The sequence below is a fragment of the Scyliorhinus torazame genome, chromosome 3 (assembly GCF_047496885.1).
Source record: "Scyliorhinus torazame isolate Kashiwa2021f chromosome 3, sScyTor2.1, whole genome shotgun sequence".
Lineage (NCBI taxonomy): Eukaryota > Metazoa > Chordata > Chondrichthyes > Carcharhiniformes > Scyliorhinidae > Scyliorhinus > Scyliorhinus torazame.
In genome coordinates, this window is record NC_092709.1 from 22,341,817 (window position 1) to 22,360,177 (window position 18,361).

General features: G+C 47.9%; 1 protein-coding gene across 1 annotated transcript in view; it reads right to left on the bottom strand.

Moving 5' to 3' along the window:
• The window catches only part of tex15 (testis expressed 15, meiosis and synapsis associated), a 95,224-nt gene that overhangs the window by 32,648 nt on the left and 44,215 nt on the right, over positions 1-18,361 (bottom strand). Inside the window, exon 3 of the mRNA XM_072495400.1 lies at positions 3,343-3,455. Within this exon, the coding sequence (XP_072351501.1) occupies positions 3,343-3,439 (97 nt within the window). The 5' untranslated portion in view covers positions 3,440-3,455. The remainder of the gene's footprint in view (positions 1-3,342; positions 3,456-18,361) is intronic.

Below are 18,361 nucleotides of genomic sequence, written 5' to 3' on the forward strand. Positions count from 1 at the left end.
TCACCTTTTGGGCGACTTGCTCTCACATGCCGTCACCGGAGGACAGCCACAGTACTTATATGGCTAGTTCAATTCAGTTTCTGGTTAAATGTAACCACCAGGATGTTAATAGTGGGGGATTTAGTGATGGTAATGCCATTGAAAAGCAAGAAGAACGAGAGGGGATCTGATAGAAACATATAAAATTATGAAGGGAATAGATAGGCCAGAAGCAGGGATGTTGTTTCCACTGGTGGGTGAAACTAGAACTAGGGGGCATAGCCTCAGAATAAGGGGGAGCAGATTTAGGACTGTGTTGAGGAGGAACTTCTCCACCCAATGGGTTGTGAATCTGTGTAACAGCCTGTCCAGTGAAGCAGTTGAGGCTACCTCGTTTAATGTTTTCAAGACAACGATAGATAGGATTTTTGGTCAATAAAGGAATTAAGGGTTATGGTGAGCGGGCGGGTAAGTGGAGCTGTGTCCACAAAAAGATCAGCTATGATCTTATTGAATGGCGAGGAGCAGGCTTGAGGGGCCAGGTGGCCTACTCCTGCTCCTAGTTCTGATCTTCTTAAGATGGTTAGATTCTCACATGTGGAGATAGTCATTGCCTGGCACTTATGTGGTGTACATATTACTTCCCACTCATTAGCACAAACCTGAATAGTGTCCAGGTGAGCACTCCCAGTGAATCAGAGAAGACACATCCAGAGTGAGACACATCGAAGAGTGACTTTGGGAGCTGGGAATTTGAAGCTAGGTGGGAATTCCAGGCTGGGTGGGAGGAGGTGCTTTTAATCCCTTCACTTGTGACACTCAAATTTTCAGTGAGTGGCCTTTCCCTGCTGCAGGTGACTACAAGGGAGAGAGCTGATTGGTGAGTAGCAGGTAAGGCAGGTAAGTCCTTCATATGGGAGCTGAGGGGGAGAAATCCGGAGTGCAGTCTGGGAAGGTAAGTGGTATTTGTGCCTGTGTCTCTGAGCGGGAGAAATCCGGAGTGCAGTCTGGGAAGGTAAGTGGTATTTGTGTCTGTGTCTCTGAGCGGGAGAAATCCCGAGTGCAGTCTGGGAAGGTAAGTGGTATTTGTGTCTGTGTCTCTGAGCAGGAGAAATCCCGAGTGCAGTCTGGGAAGGTAAGTGGTATTTGTGCCTGTGTCTCTGAGCGGGAGAAATCCGGAGTGCAGACTGGGAAGGCAAGTGGTATTTGTGTCTGTGTCTCTGAGCGGGAGAAATCCGGAGTGCAGACTGGGAAGGTAAGTGGTATTTGTGTCTGTGTCTCTGAGCGGGAGAAATCCGGAGTGCAGTCTGGGAAGGTAAGTGGTATTTGTGCCTGTGTCTCTGAGCGGGAGAAATCCGGAGTGCAGTCTGGGAAGGTAAGTGGTATTTGTGTCTGTGTCTCTGAGCGGGAGAAATCCCGAGTGCAGTCTGGGAAGGTAAGTGGTATTTGTGTCTATCTCTGAGCGGGAGAAATCCGGAGTGCAGACTGGGAAAGTAAGTGGTATTTGTGTCTATCTCTGAGCGGGAGAAATCCGGAGTGCAGTCTGGGAAGGTAAGTGGAATTTGTGACTATCTCTGAGTGGGAGAAATCCGGAGTGCAGACTGGGAAGGTAAGTGGTATTTGTGTCTGTGTCTCTGAGTGGGAGAAATCCGGAGTGCAGTCTGGGAAGGTAAGTGGTATTTGTGCCTGTGTCTCTGAGTGGGAGAAATCCGGAGTGCAGTCTGGGAAGGTAAGTGGTATTTGTGCCTGTGTCTCTGAGCGGGAGAAATCCGGAGTGCAGTCTGGGAAGGTAAGTGGAATTTGTGACTATCTCTGAGTGGGAGAAATCCGGAGTGCAGACTGGGAAGGTAAGTGGTATTTGTGTCTGTGTCTCTGAGTGGGAGAAATCCGGAGTGCAGTCTGGGAAGGTAAGTGGTATTTGTGCCTGTGTCTCTGAGCGGGAGAAATCCGGAGTGCAGTCTGGGAAGGTAAGTGGTATTTGTGTCTGTGTCTCTGAGCGGGAGAAATCCCGAGTGCAGTCTGGGAAGGTAAGTGGTATTTGTGTCTGTGTCTCTGAGCAGGAGAAATCCGGAGTGCAGACTGGGAAGGTAAGTGGAATTTGTGTCTGTGTCTCTCTGTGTTTTCAAATTTTGGGATGAAAAAAACCGAGAAGTGACCTCACAGCAAAGCTGTGACCTGATTGGCTGGTGGGAATCTGTGTTAAATTTGAAAAAAATATTGAAAATCTAATTAAAACTAATAAATAAACTAGGTAGAGGAGTAACTAAATCTGAGGGCGGAGATTAATATTTAGCATTTAATTTTACTGTAAAAATCTAGCGCCAGGGACCATATAGTTAATCGTAACTTAATCTAATAACTATTTAAGTATTTATTTTAAATCAATTAACTAGTGCTTAAATGTAACTCAGCGGGATGCAGTGCTCGAACTGTGAGATGTGGGAGATCTGTGACACTGCCAGCGTTCCGGTCAACTACAGTCTGCAGGAAGTGTAACCAGGGTGTTGCCTGATCTGGAGGGTGTTAGCCACCTGGAGAGGTTGAATAGACGAGAGCTGTTTTCATTAGAACAACGGAGGTTGAGGGGTGACCTGATAGAGGTCCACAAGATTATGAGGGGCATGGACAGAGTAGATGGGCACTTCCCAGGGTGGAGGGGTCAGTCACCAAGGGGCATCAGTTTAAGGTCCTTGGGGCAAAGTTTAGACGAGATGTGCGAGGCAGGTTTTTGTTTTTACACAGAGGGTGGTAAGTGCCTGGTACGCATTGCCTTGGCTTAGTGTTTGGCATCCCAGCCACCAGCTTAAACATTCACTCCCTTCACCCCGAGTCCACCATGGGCTGGAGTGTGCATCTTCTACAAGGTGCATTTTAGCAACTTGCCAAGGTTTCTTGCACTCTTGACCTTTGACCTCCACCGCTTCAAAGACCCTGTGCAGTAGGTGCATGGGAATAGCACCAACTCCGAATTACACATCACCCCAACCTAGATATACATCTCCAACAGGCATGAAGATCAACCTTTGCTAATTCCCTGTTTTTCGCCCTACGTGAATGCTTGATTCCTCTTGGCTGAATTTTGCTAGGTGTTGCAAAATGGATATCAATATTTTCAGTCATTTGTGGGCTTGTACCACAAAATGTTAATTATGAAAGCCACTAATGTTCTTCAGGGAAGCAAGAGTGTCATTCCTCCCTGGTCCAGCCTACACATGGCTCACATTATGCGAATAAGGTTTGATGCATTCCAACGGGGCCTCGCAACCAATTCAATTGCCAGAGCAACTATGGGTGGGCAATAAATTCATCCTCCTGAGAACAAGTACAAATAATTCCATCACAAATTTCCTTTCAGCCACTTACCTCTATCAGTGCTCTTTTTCTTGGGTATTGTGAACTTTTTCAAATTGTCTAAGTTTGGGTTGATGTAAGAGATTTCAGTCTTGCTGTTTGGCTCCATTCCTCATGGTTTTATACTGCATTAAAAGCAGGAATTCAATGAAGGAAACCAGCTTTGAGTGACTATCAATGCACATTTCAAATTATTTACCAGCCCAACTTGTCTACACAACAACACGTCATATTAATGGACTAGCAATCCAAAAGCCTAGAGACCTGACTTTGAATTCCACCACGGCTGCTTTGGAAGTTTAAATTCAATGAATAGTTATCACGCCAAAAAGACATGAAAGAAAATCTACACACATATTGATATTATCCTGGTGACATGATAAAATAATTAAAAACATGTTTATAATGGACAAAGGTTGGCCATGGTTGGCTACAACTCACACAAAAGGAATTTCTAGTCTTCAGAAAGCCACAACAGACTTGCTATCTCGAAAGAGGCGTTAATCCCCCTCTGACTGTGGAAATAAAATTCCAAGGAATTGCAGTAAGGCCCCTTCTACTTTTCTGAGGCAAAAGCTCTGGTCAACGGCGACAATCCATCTGCGAGGGCAAAGGACGTTGAAACCTCTGGTAGACTTGTTAATGGATGAAACGTTGACCATCTGAAGAATCCTGATGGGGAATATACATCCTCTGCTTAAACCAAGGGGAAGAGGTGGGAGTTACGTGACGTGAACCCTCCTACCCCCCCCCACCCGCCCCCCCTCCTCTCGCCAAGCTGCTAGACAGCGAGAACCAATAATCTAGCCTTGTGGAGCTGAAGAAAGGCGGTCTGCCATGTTCCATCAACAAAACAGCGGAACGAGAGGTCTGTCCAGGTTTCCATTGCCTGGCCCTCATCCTCACTATTTTTACTGGAACATCGAAACTTCGGTATCAGTGCCTACTGCAAGATTACTTCATCTCTGGGTTCTTCTCCCATGTGGAAGTCAGCGCTACTGGTAAAGTGGATTACCCCACATCAGTAAATAATTCCTAATTTACCTGTAGTCTTTCCCCTGTACCTCTTTCTTTCCCTTATCCCATTTTTATTGCATGAATGCAAAAAGGGGATGGATGGTGGTGGTGGGGCGCGGGGGGTGGGGGGCATTGCCAACACTCTTCTTGCATTTTGAGTGTGTGCAAAATAAATTAACCCTTTCTCGAGTTTGCTGTGGGATTATTAGTAAGGGATGGGATCATTCCAAAACTAGAGGGTTGAGGAAAATTAAAGGGTTGAGGAAAGTTAAAATTGTCCAGCAAAATCAAACAAAGTGAACTGATCCAGTCGTTGGTCGATTCATTTAGATCTCACGCTGCCAGTTCAGAAGTTGCGTGGATCTCCGCCATGACACCAAATCCCCCCCCCTCCCTGTCCATTTACGAGTTGGAAAAACTCAGATTACAGCTAGAATCTTGGGAGAGGAAATAAAGTGGGGGAAGCACAGGAGAGGGAAACAGCTCCAAACAAACTGGAAACGGAGCCAGCAGATCAAGGCAAGAGAGAGGCCAGACAATTGGAAGCGGCGAGGGAAAAATCTCTCTCTACCTATTGGTACCCCTTATCCCTCTATCCTGGAACCACTCTCTGAGGCCCTCAGGTAATGTGACATTCATTCCCAAATATAAAGACAGTGACGTGGACTCATTTCTTTGCCACTTTCGAGAAAATGGCAGGACAGTTAAAATGGCCATCAGAGATCTGTGAATTTTTTTAAATTGGGGGGCAGCAGGCAGGGAAAACCCAGAAAGTCTGCTCCATGCTGCCTCATCATGTGTCCCGGAATATTTGAGAAGATCAAGACTGCCATCCTAAGTGCCTATGAGTTAGCTGTGGAGGCATAACGCCCGCAATTCTGGCACGCTCGTAAGAAGCCAACATCGAGCTTGAACGGCTGAAACAAATCACATCTGACCGGTGGATAAGATCCCTAAGAATCCCACGTGTCTACCGGGGAGGGGAGGGGGGGGTTGCGTGAGCTCGTCCTGTTGGGAAGAATTTAAAAATTGCACACCTTCCAACTTGTGATGACACCGAAAGGAGCAGAGACTCCTTCCCGTACCGGCCTCCCCGAACAGGCACCGGAATGTGGCGACTAGGGGCTTTTCACAGTAACTTCATTGAAGCCGACTTGTGACAATAAGCAATTATTATTATTATTATTACACCTAGGGGTGCAGCAGTCACCGCAGACTGCTGTGATCTCACCACCCATAGGCCCGAAAACTCATACAGACCTTTTCCAAACCATTACCATGAGCATTGGAAAGATAAGCAGGGTGATTCAGATAGAGGGACATTAAATCTGGAATAAAATGTTAGTCTCATGAGTAATGATCATGAAAGTACCGGGTTATCGTAAAAATCCATCTGGTCCACCAATGTCCTACAGAGGAGGAAACCTGCTGTTCTTACCCTGTCTGGCCTATATGCAATTCGAGAACCACATCAATGTGATTGGGACTTACTTTCCCTCTGAAATGACCTACCAAGCCACTCAGTGATACCCACAACCACAGTAATAAAAGCAATGTGGGTGTAGCTGGACGACGCGATCTGTAGCTGTTGAAGGTGGCGGTTGACGACCACCTGGACAATTAACGTTGGCTGTGCTAACACTTCAAGAAGCAAGAAAGGAAACTGGTTACTTCTTTCGCCCCACCATTGGCAGCTGTGCCTTCAGCTATCTAGGCCAAATGCTTTCCCTAAATTCCTTCCAATTCTCCCTCTTTAGGGCCTCCCTTTGACCAATTTTATATCACCCTGCCCAACGTCGCCAGTTTTGCCCAGGTTCCCCTGTGAAGTGCTTTAATTGGGACAATTTTCTCTATTCAGATCTAAGGAAGTTCAAGATGTTATAATTATTGTTGGTCATTCTTCACAATAATTCACTGTGCTTCAGACACTAATCGATTTTCTGCAGCCTTTGTGGATGTGACAAGGTATTTTGCAAATACATGAACCTTCCTTCCACGAGTTAGGAAACTGCTGCTTGAACAGCAAGTGCAGAGTCCAAACCCTTCTTTCCGGGTGACGTGGCTTGTACCTCTTTCAGCTTGGTAGACCGTATTCACTGCTCACAGAACAGTCCCCTCCCAAACACAGGTTCGGCGATCGCTTTGGCTAAACATTGCCACTCAGTCCACAAGCATGACCCCCGGCGCTTGACATCTTTAATTCTCCATCCTGTTTTTACACTGACCTCTTGATCATGGGACTCCGACACCGGCTGAATATTGTGGAGGCAAACGGGGGTCTCGATGGCCAGCTGGAGAGCCAGCAAGATGCCTGCGTTGTCTATTTTAGAGAATGCCGCTGCATTGTGCGCCACACCGGCACTTGCCAATGGCAAACCTTCCCCTGGGATCAAGGACCTGGGGTGGGGGGGGGGGGGGGGGGGGGGGGAGCAGGGTACTGTCGGCCAATCAGAGGTAGGCAACTCTCCTGTACCCGGCGGTACTACTGCTGAGGTGCTGGCTGCCTCGAATCAAAGAGGGACCAAGTCACAGAAAAGTGATGGTGCTGGGGGTGGTCATGGGGGCAGGAATTGGATTTCAGTGCGCCTGTGCACCGGCTTCCTGTTGTCAAGCCCCTCGGAGGCTGTGAGCAAGTTTGCCTGTTGTGTTCCCTGCATGACAGCACCCCGTCCCACCCCCAGCATTTTGTTAATATTACCATTAATTTCCCACTTAAGGGCCCCAGATGTTGGCAGGGCCTTTTCACCACGGGATGGACACAGGAAGGTGGCAGGGTTCCCACCCACCACCACCGCCCCCCTGCCACCCCAGTCACCCTCCCTCCCCCACCACCAAACCAATGCACACAGTAGAGTACAAGATTCCACTCACTGTTGCAATGAATCTCCAAAGAATAGGATTTCAACCATCGATTAGTGATTTTAGATCATAACCGTTCCTCTGATTTCTGTAGCGAGCGGGTGCTCTGGTAACAGAATGCAAACACTGACCGTGAGATTACAGAACCAAGTCATTCTGATGAATGGGGTCCTCAAATAGACTAGAAATACATAAATATAACAATGGGCAGAAACTTGAGGCCGCCCCCGCCGCCCGCGTGATCGGCGGCGAGGGAGGAGAATCTCGCGAGAATCGGGAAAGTTCCCGCCGGAGAGTCGCGTTTCCCAATTTTCCTCGTCTCCTCGCCACTGGCATCATGGGATTACCTCTTTTCCATAAATTTCCATTCATTTTAATATTATTAGTGCCCCCCCACCCCGCCAAATAAACCCCCTCACGAGACCTTCAAACCGCACTTTAGGCCATTAAGATACTTCTTAAAACTTAACTCTTTGACCGAGCTTTCGGCCATTTGGCCTAATATCTCCTTACGTGGCTCAATGTCACTCTTTGTTTTAGAATGCTCCTGTGAAGTGCCTTAAGACGTTTCATTACATTAAAGATGCCATATAGATACAAATTTTAAAAGTTTTAAAATACAATATAAATATAAGGGACGGTGGTGCAGTGGTTAGCACTGCTGCATCACAGAGCCAGGGACCCAGGTCCAATTCCAGTCTTGGGTGACTGTCTGTGTAGAGTTTGCATGTTCTCTCCGGGTGCTCCAGTTTCCTCCCACAGTCCAAAGATGTGCAGGTTAGGTGGATTGGCCATGCTAAATTGCCCCAAAGATGTGCAGGTTAGGTGGATTGGCCATGCTAAATTGCCCCAAAGATGTGCAGGTTAGGTGGATTGGCCATGCTAAATTGCCCCAAAGATGTGCAGGTTAGGTGGATTGGCCATGCTAAATTGCCCCAAAGATGTGCAGGTTAGGTGGATTGGCCATGCTAAATTGCCCCAAAGATATGCAGGTTAGGTGGGGTTATGGGATTACGGGGATAGGACGGGGGAGTGGGCTTGGGTAGGGTGCACTTTCAGAGAGTGAGTACAGACTCGATGGACCGAATGGTCTCCTTCTGCACTGTGGGAATGAAAGAAAAGTTGTTGTTGGCAACAATTTGCTAAGAGTGTAGCATGTCACATCAATGCATGGAAATGGGGTTCTGACATATTGCTGGCTAAGCAATGCTGGTGAAGCAAGAGCAAGAGCAACTGCACAGAAGTTGCTGGCCAAAGAAAAAGTTGAAGCCACTGGGGTAGAACTTGACTTTGTGCAATCAGGTAACATGGCTGACAGCAACGTGGTAGCTCGATTCACAGCTCTCTCAATTTTTATTTCCATTGTGGAACATGAATGATGGCAAAGCACATCGAAGAGTGAGGAGACAAAGGAAGGATTTAAACTGGGAAATGTTGACAAAAGATTGTCAACTTTCCCAACTACCCCAGGTGAGTATCAGCCCGAAGCATGAGGTGTGGGTGTCAATCTAGCTGCATAAACTATTTGGGTAGACAAGCCAGTGGGTGAGCAATAGGCAGAACTCAACATTCAATATGTCCAATCTCTGCAGACCAGCAATTAAGAATGTCAATAGGTTGTTGAACAATTTAGTCAACTCAATGGAATACTCATCAAAGGAGGGTGCCAGGAAATTGTGTCAGAGCCCTGGAGGCCAATGCAATTGGAAATAAAGATGGAAACTTAAGAAATCAAGTACAAAACATGACGGTAGCACAGTGGTTAGCAATGTTGCTCCAGGGTTCCAGGTTTGATTCCCGGCTTGGGTCACTGTCTATGCGGAGTCTGCACGTTCTCCCCGTGTCTGCATGGGTTTCCTCCGGTTCCCGTCCACAGATGTGCAGGTTAGGTGGATTGGCCATCCTAAATTGCCCTTTAGTGTCCAAAAAGGTTAGGCGGGGTGGAGGTGTAGGCTTAAGTAGGGTGCTCTTTCCAAGGGCCGGTGCAGACTCGATGGGCCGAATGGCCTCCTCCTGCACTGTAAATTCTATGATTCTATGACAAATGTTCCATCACAACAGATCGTTTAATTTTTGAGACACGATATTATACTTCAACTTGTGTTTGCAGAAGAGTCACCAGTACGTTATCGGTACTGACCGAGTTAACATGTTCCTGGCTGATTAGTCATAGAGTTTTTACAGCACGGAAAGAGGCCCTTCTGCCCATTGTGTTTGTGCCGGCCATCAAGCATGTATTTACTCTAATCCTATTTTCCAGCACTCGGTCCGTAGACTTGTACGCTGTGGCATTTCAAGTGTTCATCTAAATGCTCCTTAAATGTTGTGAGGATTTCCGCCTCTATCACCCTTTCAGGCAGCGAGTTCCAGATTCCAACTAGCCCCTGGGTGAAAAGGGTTTTTCTCACATCTCCTATAAACCTCCTGCCCCTTCCCTTAAATCTATGCTCCCTGGTTATTGACCTCTCTACTAAGGGGAAAGGTTCCTTCCTAATAACCCTATCATAAGACATAGGAGCAGAATTAGTCCACTCGGCCTATCGAGTCTGCTCCACCACTCAATCATGGCTGATATTTTTCCCATCCCTGCATTCTCCTCATCACCCCCGATCCCCTTATTGATCAAGAATCTATGACCCTCATCATTTTGTACATCTCAATCAGGTCCTCCCTCAGCTTTCTGTGCTCCAATGAAAACAGCCCCAGCCTAAACAGCCTCCCTTCATCGCTGAAATGCTCCAGCCCTGGCAACATCCTGGTGAATCTGCTCTGCACCCTCTCCAGTGCAATCACATCCTTCCTACAGTGTGGCAACCAGAACTGCCCACAGTACTCCAGCTGTGGCTGAATGAGTGTTTTATACAGCTTCATAATACCCTGCCTGCTCTTATATTCTATGCCGCTGTCTGGGAGAAGCAAACGAAGTCGGCTATGAAGCCGGCGACCCATCAGCATCTTAGCGGGGGCCACTCCAGTTACTGTGTGCAGCATGGTCCTGTACGAGAACAAAACGCGTGCCAGCCTGGTGTCCATTGAGCCTGAAATCTGCTTATTTAGCCCCCCGCTTAACCGTCTGCACAGCCCTTCTGCCAAGCCAATGGATGCCGGATGGAATGGGGCAGTACCGACGTGCCGAATCCCGTTGCCCTTCATGAAAGTCTGCACTCGTGGAAGAGGCCCCGTTATATGTTACGAGCACCTCTGGGAGTCCATGGGTCAAAAAGGAAATGCGCAATTCGTCAACAGTCACGCAGAGGTAATCGTCGCCATCTTTCGGACCTTCCAGCCACTTGGCGTGTGTGTCCAGCAGGACAAGAAGCATCGAACCCCGGAGTGGACCGGCAAAATCAGTGGGTATACGCGAGTTCAAGGTCATCCTGGCCACTCGCAAGGGTGTAGGGGTGCTGGCGCAGGGAGCTTCTGGTACTCTTGACAGATGGACCACTGCTGAGCCAACATCTCGATATTGATGTCAAAACCCAGCCACCAGACATAGCTTCTCGCCAATATCTTCATTTTGGACATTCCTGGGTCCTTCAATACGATTTCCTGGCCCTTCGTTGGAACAACAATCCTTGTGTCCCACAGGAGGATATCGTCTTCTATGGTTAACTCAGAGAACTTATAGGAGAAAACCTTCAACTCGCCTGCTAGCCGTTGATGCTGGCCCTGTTTGGCACCAGTTGCCGCACCTTGGCAAGGATAGGGTCTGTTTGCATCCAGTCACAAATACATGATGCAGTGACGGGCGATTGTCTATAAACTTCAGGACAGCGACCACCTCGTCCGTCGTAGGGGGATTTGCAGACTTGGTCTGCAGAGGAAGCGGCTCAACGCATTGGCGTGTGCCATCTGGGTCACTGGGTGGTGCTCAAAAGTGTACTCGTAAGCCGCCAGTAACAAGGCTCCGAGCTGAATCCTTGCGGAAGCAATTGGCGGGATCGTCTTGTGTTCGCGGAAAAGGCCCAGCAATGGCTCGTGATTTGTCACGATAAAGAAATGGCGTATTGATGAAATTTCGTCATGCCAAATACAAGTGCCAGAATTTCTTTTTCTATCTGGGCGCCATGTAATATCCCACACCAAGCACATGGGACAGGTTTGATGATATTTATCGTGTGGCTCGAGGAGTATGCACTGCCCCGTTAACTATAGAAGGTGGACCTGACTGTACCAGGCCTCCAGAGAGAAAGGCCTGTTGAAGCCTCACCGTTCCTGTGCGCATACACGTTTTTGTTGTGAATAAACCATAGAACATAGAAAATACAGCACAGAACAGGCCCTTCGGCCCACGATGTTGTGCCGAACCTTTGTCCTAGATTAATCATAGATTATCATAGAATTTACAGTGCAGAAGGAGGCCATTCGGCCCTTTGAGTCTGCACCGGCTCCTGGGAAGAGCACCCTACCCAAACTCAACACCTCCACCCAACACCAAGGGCAATTTTGGACATTAAGGGCAATTTATCATTGGCCAATTCACCTAACCTGCAAATCTTTGGACTGTGGGAGGAAACCGGAGCACCCGGAGGAAACCCACGCAGACACGGGGAGGATGTGCAGACTCCGCACAGACAGTGACCCAAGCCGGAATCGAACCTGGGACCCTGGAGCTGTGAAGCATTGTGCTATCCACAATGCTACCGTGCTGCCCTTAAGAACAAATAAATCTACACTATATCATTTTACCGTAATCCATGTACCTATCCAATAGCTGCTTGAAGTTCCCTAATGTTTCCGACTCAACTACTTCCACAGGCAGTGCATTCCATGCCCCCACTACTCTCTGGGTAAAGAACCTACCTCTGATATCCCTCCTATATCTTCCACCTTTCACCTTAAATTTATGTCCCCTTGTAATGGTTTGTTCCACCCGGGGAAAAAGTCTCTGACTGTCTACTCTATCTATTCCCCTGATCATCTTATAAACCTCTATCAAGTCGCCCCTCATCCTTCTCCGTTCTAATGAGAAAAGGCCTAGCACCCTCAACCTTTCCTCGTAAGACCTACTCTCCATTCCAGGCAACATCCTGGTAAATCTTCTTTGCACCTTTTTCAAAGCTTCCACATCCTTCCTAAAATGAGGCGACCAGAACTGTACACAGTACTCCAAATGTGGCCTTACCAAAGTTTTGTACAGCTGCATCATCACCTCACGGCTCTTAAATTCAATCCCTCTGTTAATGAACGTGAGCACACCACAGGCCTTCTTCACAGCTCTATCCACTTGAGTGGCAACTTTCAAAGATGTATGAACATAGACCCCAAGATCTCTCTGCTCCTCCACATTGCCAAGAACTCTACCGTTAACCCTGTATTCCGCATTCATATTTGTCCTTCCAAAATGGACAACCTCACACTTTTCAGGGTTAAACTCCATCTGCCACTTCTCAGCCCAGCTCTGCATCCTATCTATGTCTCTTTGCAGCCGACAGCAGCCCTCCTCACTATCCACAACTCCACCAATCTTCGTATCGTCTGCAAATTTACTGACCCACCCTTCAACTCCCTCATCCAAGTCATTAATGAAAATCACAAACAGCAGAGGACCCAGAACTGATCCCTGCGGTACGCCACTGGTAACTGGGATCCAGGCTGAATATTTACCATCCACCACCACTCTCTGACTTCTATCGGTTAGCCAGTTCGTTATCCAACTGGCCAAATTTCCCACTATCCCATGCCTCCTTACTTTCTGCATAAGCCTACCATGGGGAACCTTATCAAATGCCTTACTAAAATCCATGTACACTACATCCACTGCTTTACCTTCATCCACATGCTTGGTCACCTCCTCAAAGAATTCAATAAGACTTGTGAGGCAAGACCTACCCCTTACAAATCCGTGCTGACTATCCCTAATCAAGCAGTGTCTTTCCAGATGCTCAGAAATCCTACCCTTCAGTACCCTTTCCATTACTTTGCCTACCACCGAAGTAAGACTAACTGGCCTGTAATTCCCAGGGTTATCCCTAGTCCCTTTTTTGAACAGGGGCACAACATTCGCCACTCTCCAATCCCCTGGTACCACCCCCAGTACTTTATTTTTACTCGACTGACTCCGTTATTAAACGTACTAATGCTCAGCCATAGCCAGCGTCTGGGAAGCAAAGGCGATTGGACGTTCACGGCCATCGCACATCTGATGAGACAGGACTGCCCCAATCCCATACGGCGATGCATCAAATGTGATGACAATGGCTTTGAAGGATTTAAATGCGTCCACACCGCAAGAGGACAACCACCGTTTCATTTTTTTTTAAAACACCTCATCCTGGGCCTCACTCCAAACCCAGGCTGGTGCTCCTTGAGGAGCAGATGAAGGGGGGCCAGAATGGTCGCCAAATTAGGAATGAATCTGCCATAATAATTGACCAATACAAGAAAGGAACAAAGTTCCGTGGCGTCTGGCGGGGCGGGGTCAGCTGGATGGTTCGAACTTTCTTGGCGTCTGGGTGCAGGCCATCTCGGTCTACCTGATATCCTAAGTGGACAACTTATTTTGTGTGAAACACGCACTTTGCGCAGCGCAGGCAGACACCATATTCAGGAAAGTAATAACACCGCTTCGAGGTTCCGTAAATGTTCCTAGTCCAAGGCCCCCCGTGACTAGCATGTCATCTAAATACACCGCAACATGCGGCAATCCGCACAGGATGTTTTCCATTACACGCTGAAAGGCAGTGCACGCCGAGGATACTCCGAATGGTAATCTGGTGTACTTGCGGAGACCCTTTGTGCGTATTGATTGTGACGTACGTTCGAGAGGACTCATCGAGCTCCAGCTGTAGATAAGCGTTGCTCATGTCTAATTTCATAAATGTGTAGCCACCTGCCAATGTAGCAAAAAGATCCTCGATGCGGGGTAAAGGAGGTCCATCCTCAAACCGAGTTCACCGTCAATTTATAGTCTCCGCAGAGATGGACTGTCTTATCTGGCTTCATGACGGGGTCCACAGGTGTTGCCCAATCAGTGAGGCACACGGGTCTAATGATGCCCAAACTTTCCAAGCGCTGAAGTTTGATCGCGCTAAAATGTAGGGGACCGGACGGGCATGGAAATATTGGAGTTGGGCCTTTGGGTTCACCTGGATCTTGACTACGGCCCCATTAACTGTACCCAAGTCTAGCTGGAAAACCTCGGGCACTTGCTCAGAACCTCACCCAGACCACCAGATCCCACTTCGACGATATGTTGCTAATCCAGCTGCAGCGGGTGTAACCAATAGCAGCCCAACAGGCTCGGGCCGATTCCCTGCACGATAATGAGGAAGGTGAACCAGTTGCCGCCCATAAACTACCGAAGTAAGAGTAGTCCCCACAATATTCAGTCCCTCTCCAGCATCATCAGTGGCCAAACGAGCCGCCGTGTCAGCCAAAGTCAAAGTGTGCACACCCCGTTTAGTAAGATCAAAGTTGTTTTGCACCACCGCAGAAACGGCAGCTCCCGTATCCAATTCCATTTGGAGCATGTGCCCATTTACCTGTATCGGAACCCGAATAGGGGCCACCTGGGGTGCTGCCAAACAGTGTAACTACATCTCAACCTCATCCTCGGTCTCTTCTGGGTCATCCAGATACAAGGCCCAGCCCTGGGTCTGATGCCTACCTCGACCGGGGCACCTAAAGCACTGATCCTCCAGCTGCCTGCGGTTATACCTAGACCGGTGCCCAGACATCGCACACGGACTGGAATCCCCTTCAGCCGAGTCCCGAGATGTCTCACATCTCGACGGCCGGCCGTTCGTCCAGAGGCCCGAGTCGCTGCGGTGGTCGGTCTGGGCCGTGGGGATACCATATAAGGGGCGACGGCCCCAAAAATTCACCTCCATCCCTTGCATTTCTTGGACGCCACGTTCTGCGCTCTCTCAGGACAAAGAGGTCTGCAGCACCTGTTGAAAAGTCAGGGAGGTTTTGCCAAAACGTTTTTTTTGTGTTACCATATTGTTTATATCGCAGACCAAACAATCTCTGATAAAGCAGTTCCATACTCACATCACTCGGCTATCTTCCGCAGCCGTGATATCAACTCTGTGATGGACTCCCCGGGGGACCTCTCCGCCATATTAAAACAATACGTTTGAATGATCACTGATGGGGTTGGGTTAAAATATTGTGCCACAAGTTGGTCGAATGAATGTGTATCTGGCACCGCTGTGTACATAAGACTCCGAACGTGTGCGCCCTGCAGGTCGTCAACGGTATGACCGATGGCACTCGGTCTCTGTGCTGTCTCGGTCTCACATCCACTGGCTCCCCCTCGTCAACTAGTTACATCCTCAAAGAATTCCAGTAGATTTGTCAAGCATGATTTCCCCTCCATAAATCCATGCTGACTCTGTCTAATCCTGCCACTGTCACAAGTGCTCAGATATAAAATCTTTGATAATGGATTCTAGAATTTTCCCCAAAACCAGCGTCAGGCTTACTGGTCTATAATTTCTTGCGTTCTCTCAACCTCCCTTTTTAGTGGAGTTACATTAGCTAGCTTCCAATCTGCAGAATCTGTTCCAGAATCTATAGAATCCTGGAAGAAGATCACAAATCATAGAATTTACAGTGCAGAAAGAGGCCATTCAGCCCATCGAGTCTGCACCGGCCCTTGGAAAGAGCACCCTATTCAAGCCCCAATCCTCCACCCTATCCCCTTTATCCCCTGAACCCAACCTAATCTTTTTGGACACTAAGGACAATTTAGCATGGCCAATCCACCTAACCTGCACATCTTTAGACTGTAGGAGGAAACCGGAGCACCCGGAGGAAACCCACGCAGACAAGGGGAGGACGTGCAGACTCCGCACAGACAGTGACCCAAGCCAGGAATAGAATCTGGGACCCTGGAGCTGTGAAGCAACTGTGCTAACCACGATACTACCGTGCTGCCCAATGCATCGATTTTCCCAACACCATTTCTCTACTAATATTGATCTCCAGTTCCTCCCTCTCATAAACCCTGCGTTCCCCAACATTTCCAGTATCTGATTTGTTTCCTTATTTGTAAAGACAGAACCAAACTATGTGATTAGTTGCTCAGCCATTTCTTTGTCCCCTATTATACATTCCCCTGTTTCTGACTATCCCACGTGGGATATGACAATATCTTTCTTTGGGTGAGCTCACATTTACCAACAATGAAATCCATTTGCCACAGTTTTGGCAATTCACTTAATCCATCACTATCTCTTTGTAATGTTATGTTTCCATCAACACTGCTTATAATGCTATCTTTGTTTGATCAGCGAATTTGGACAGGCGACTGTCTTTCCACCATCCAAGGTACTTCACAGGAGTGTTATTAAATTTAAAAACAAGCCACCCAGGTGGTCAAACAGATAGGTTGTCAAGAAGCATTTTAAAGAAAGACAGAGCGATTTGCAGGCAGAGGTGTTTCAGAAGGAATCCCAGCGTTTAAGAGCAACGCAGCCAATACTGGAGCGATTAAAATAGGGAAGTGCAAGCGGCCAGGGGTCGGTGGAATGCGAGGATCACAGGGGTGCATGAGACTGGTGAAGATCACAAAGATGGGGAGGAGTGAAAATATTTAGCAATGCTAAAGGAAAGGGATTGATCATACCCTCCACTCCACAAACTTTATAAATAATGCCACTCTGAAGAAGAGACCTACGGACTCTGAACGTCACCTGTTTTCCTTCTCCGCAGATGCTACCAGATCTCTGGGGTTTTTCAAGCATTTTCTGTTTTTGTTTCAGATTCCAGCACCCTCAGTATGTTGCCTTTCTACATAATGTACTTCCTTGTAGAAAATTAGGGTACATTGGTGTTGTGGTTGTGTTGGGAATGTTACATTCGGAAGGCAAATGGAATGTTGGCATTTATTGCAAAGCGATGGAAAATAAAATGAGGGACGTTTTACTGCAGTTGTAAATACAGGGCCTGGGTGAAACCACATCTGGAATACCGTGTACAGTCTTTGTCATCTTATTTGAAAAAATAAAGATGGTGCAATTGCTTTGAAGCAGTCTAGAGAAGATACACTCGACTCATTCCTGGGATAAGGGGCTTATCTTATGAAGAAGGTATGAACAGGTTGGGCCTATTCCCAATGGAGTTTCGTAGAATGAGAGGCGAAATATTGAAACAAACAAGATCCAGGGGAGACTTGATAGGGCGGAAACTGGGAGGATGTTCCCACTTGTGGGAGAGACTAGAACCAGGGGACACAGTTTAAGAATGAGACGCCCCCGTGTTAAGATGGATGTGAGGAGACACACACACACACAGAGCTGGGAAATGGACAGGTTATTTCAGATGCAAACTATGAAGCAAGAATATAATGCTCTTGTGCAAAGAGTTAGAATCCATGGAATCCCTACAATGCAGAAGGAGGCCATTCAGTCTGCACCGCCCCTCTGGAAGACCACCCTGCCTCGGCCCAGTCCTAATCTTTTGCACACTAAGGGGGAATTTAGCGTGGCCAATCCACCTAACCTGCACATCTCTGAACTGTGGGAGGAAACTGGAGCACCCGGAGGAAACCCACGCAGAAACAGGGAGAATGTGTTTGCTGACGATACGACCATAGTGGCCCGGATCTCGAATAACGATGAGTCCGAATACAGGAGGGAGATAGAGAACCTAGTGGAGTGGTGTAGCGACAACAATCTCTCCCTCAATGCCAGCAAAACTAAAGAGCTGGTAATTGACTTCAGGAAGCAAAGTACTGTACACACCCCTGTCAGCATCAACGGGGCCGAGGTGGAAATGGTTAGCAGTTTCAAATTCCTAGGGGTGCACATCTCCAAAAATCTGTCCTGGTCCACCCACGTCGACGCTACAACCAAGAAAGCACAACAGCGCCTATACTTCCTCAGGAAACTAAGGAAATTCGGCATGTCCACATTGACTCTTACCAACTTTTACAGATGCACCATAGAAAGCATCCTATCAGGCTGCATCACAGCCTGGTATGGCAACTGCTCGGCCCAGGACCGCAAGAAACTTCAGAGAGTCGTGAACACCACCCAGTCCATCACACGAACCTGCCTCCCATCCATTGACTCCATCTACACCTCCCGCTGCCTGGGGAAAGCGGGCAGTATAATCAAAGATCCCTCCCACCCGGCTTACTCACTCTTCCAACTTCTTCCATCGGGCAGGAGATACAGGAGTCTGAGAACACGCACGAACAGACTCA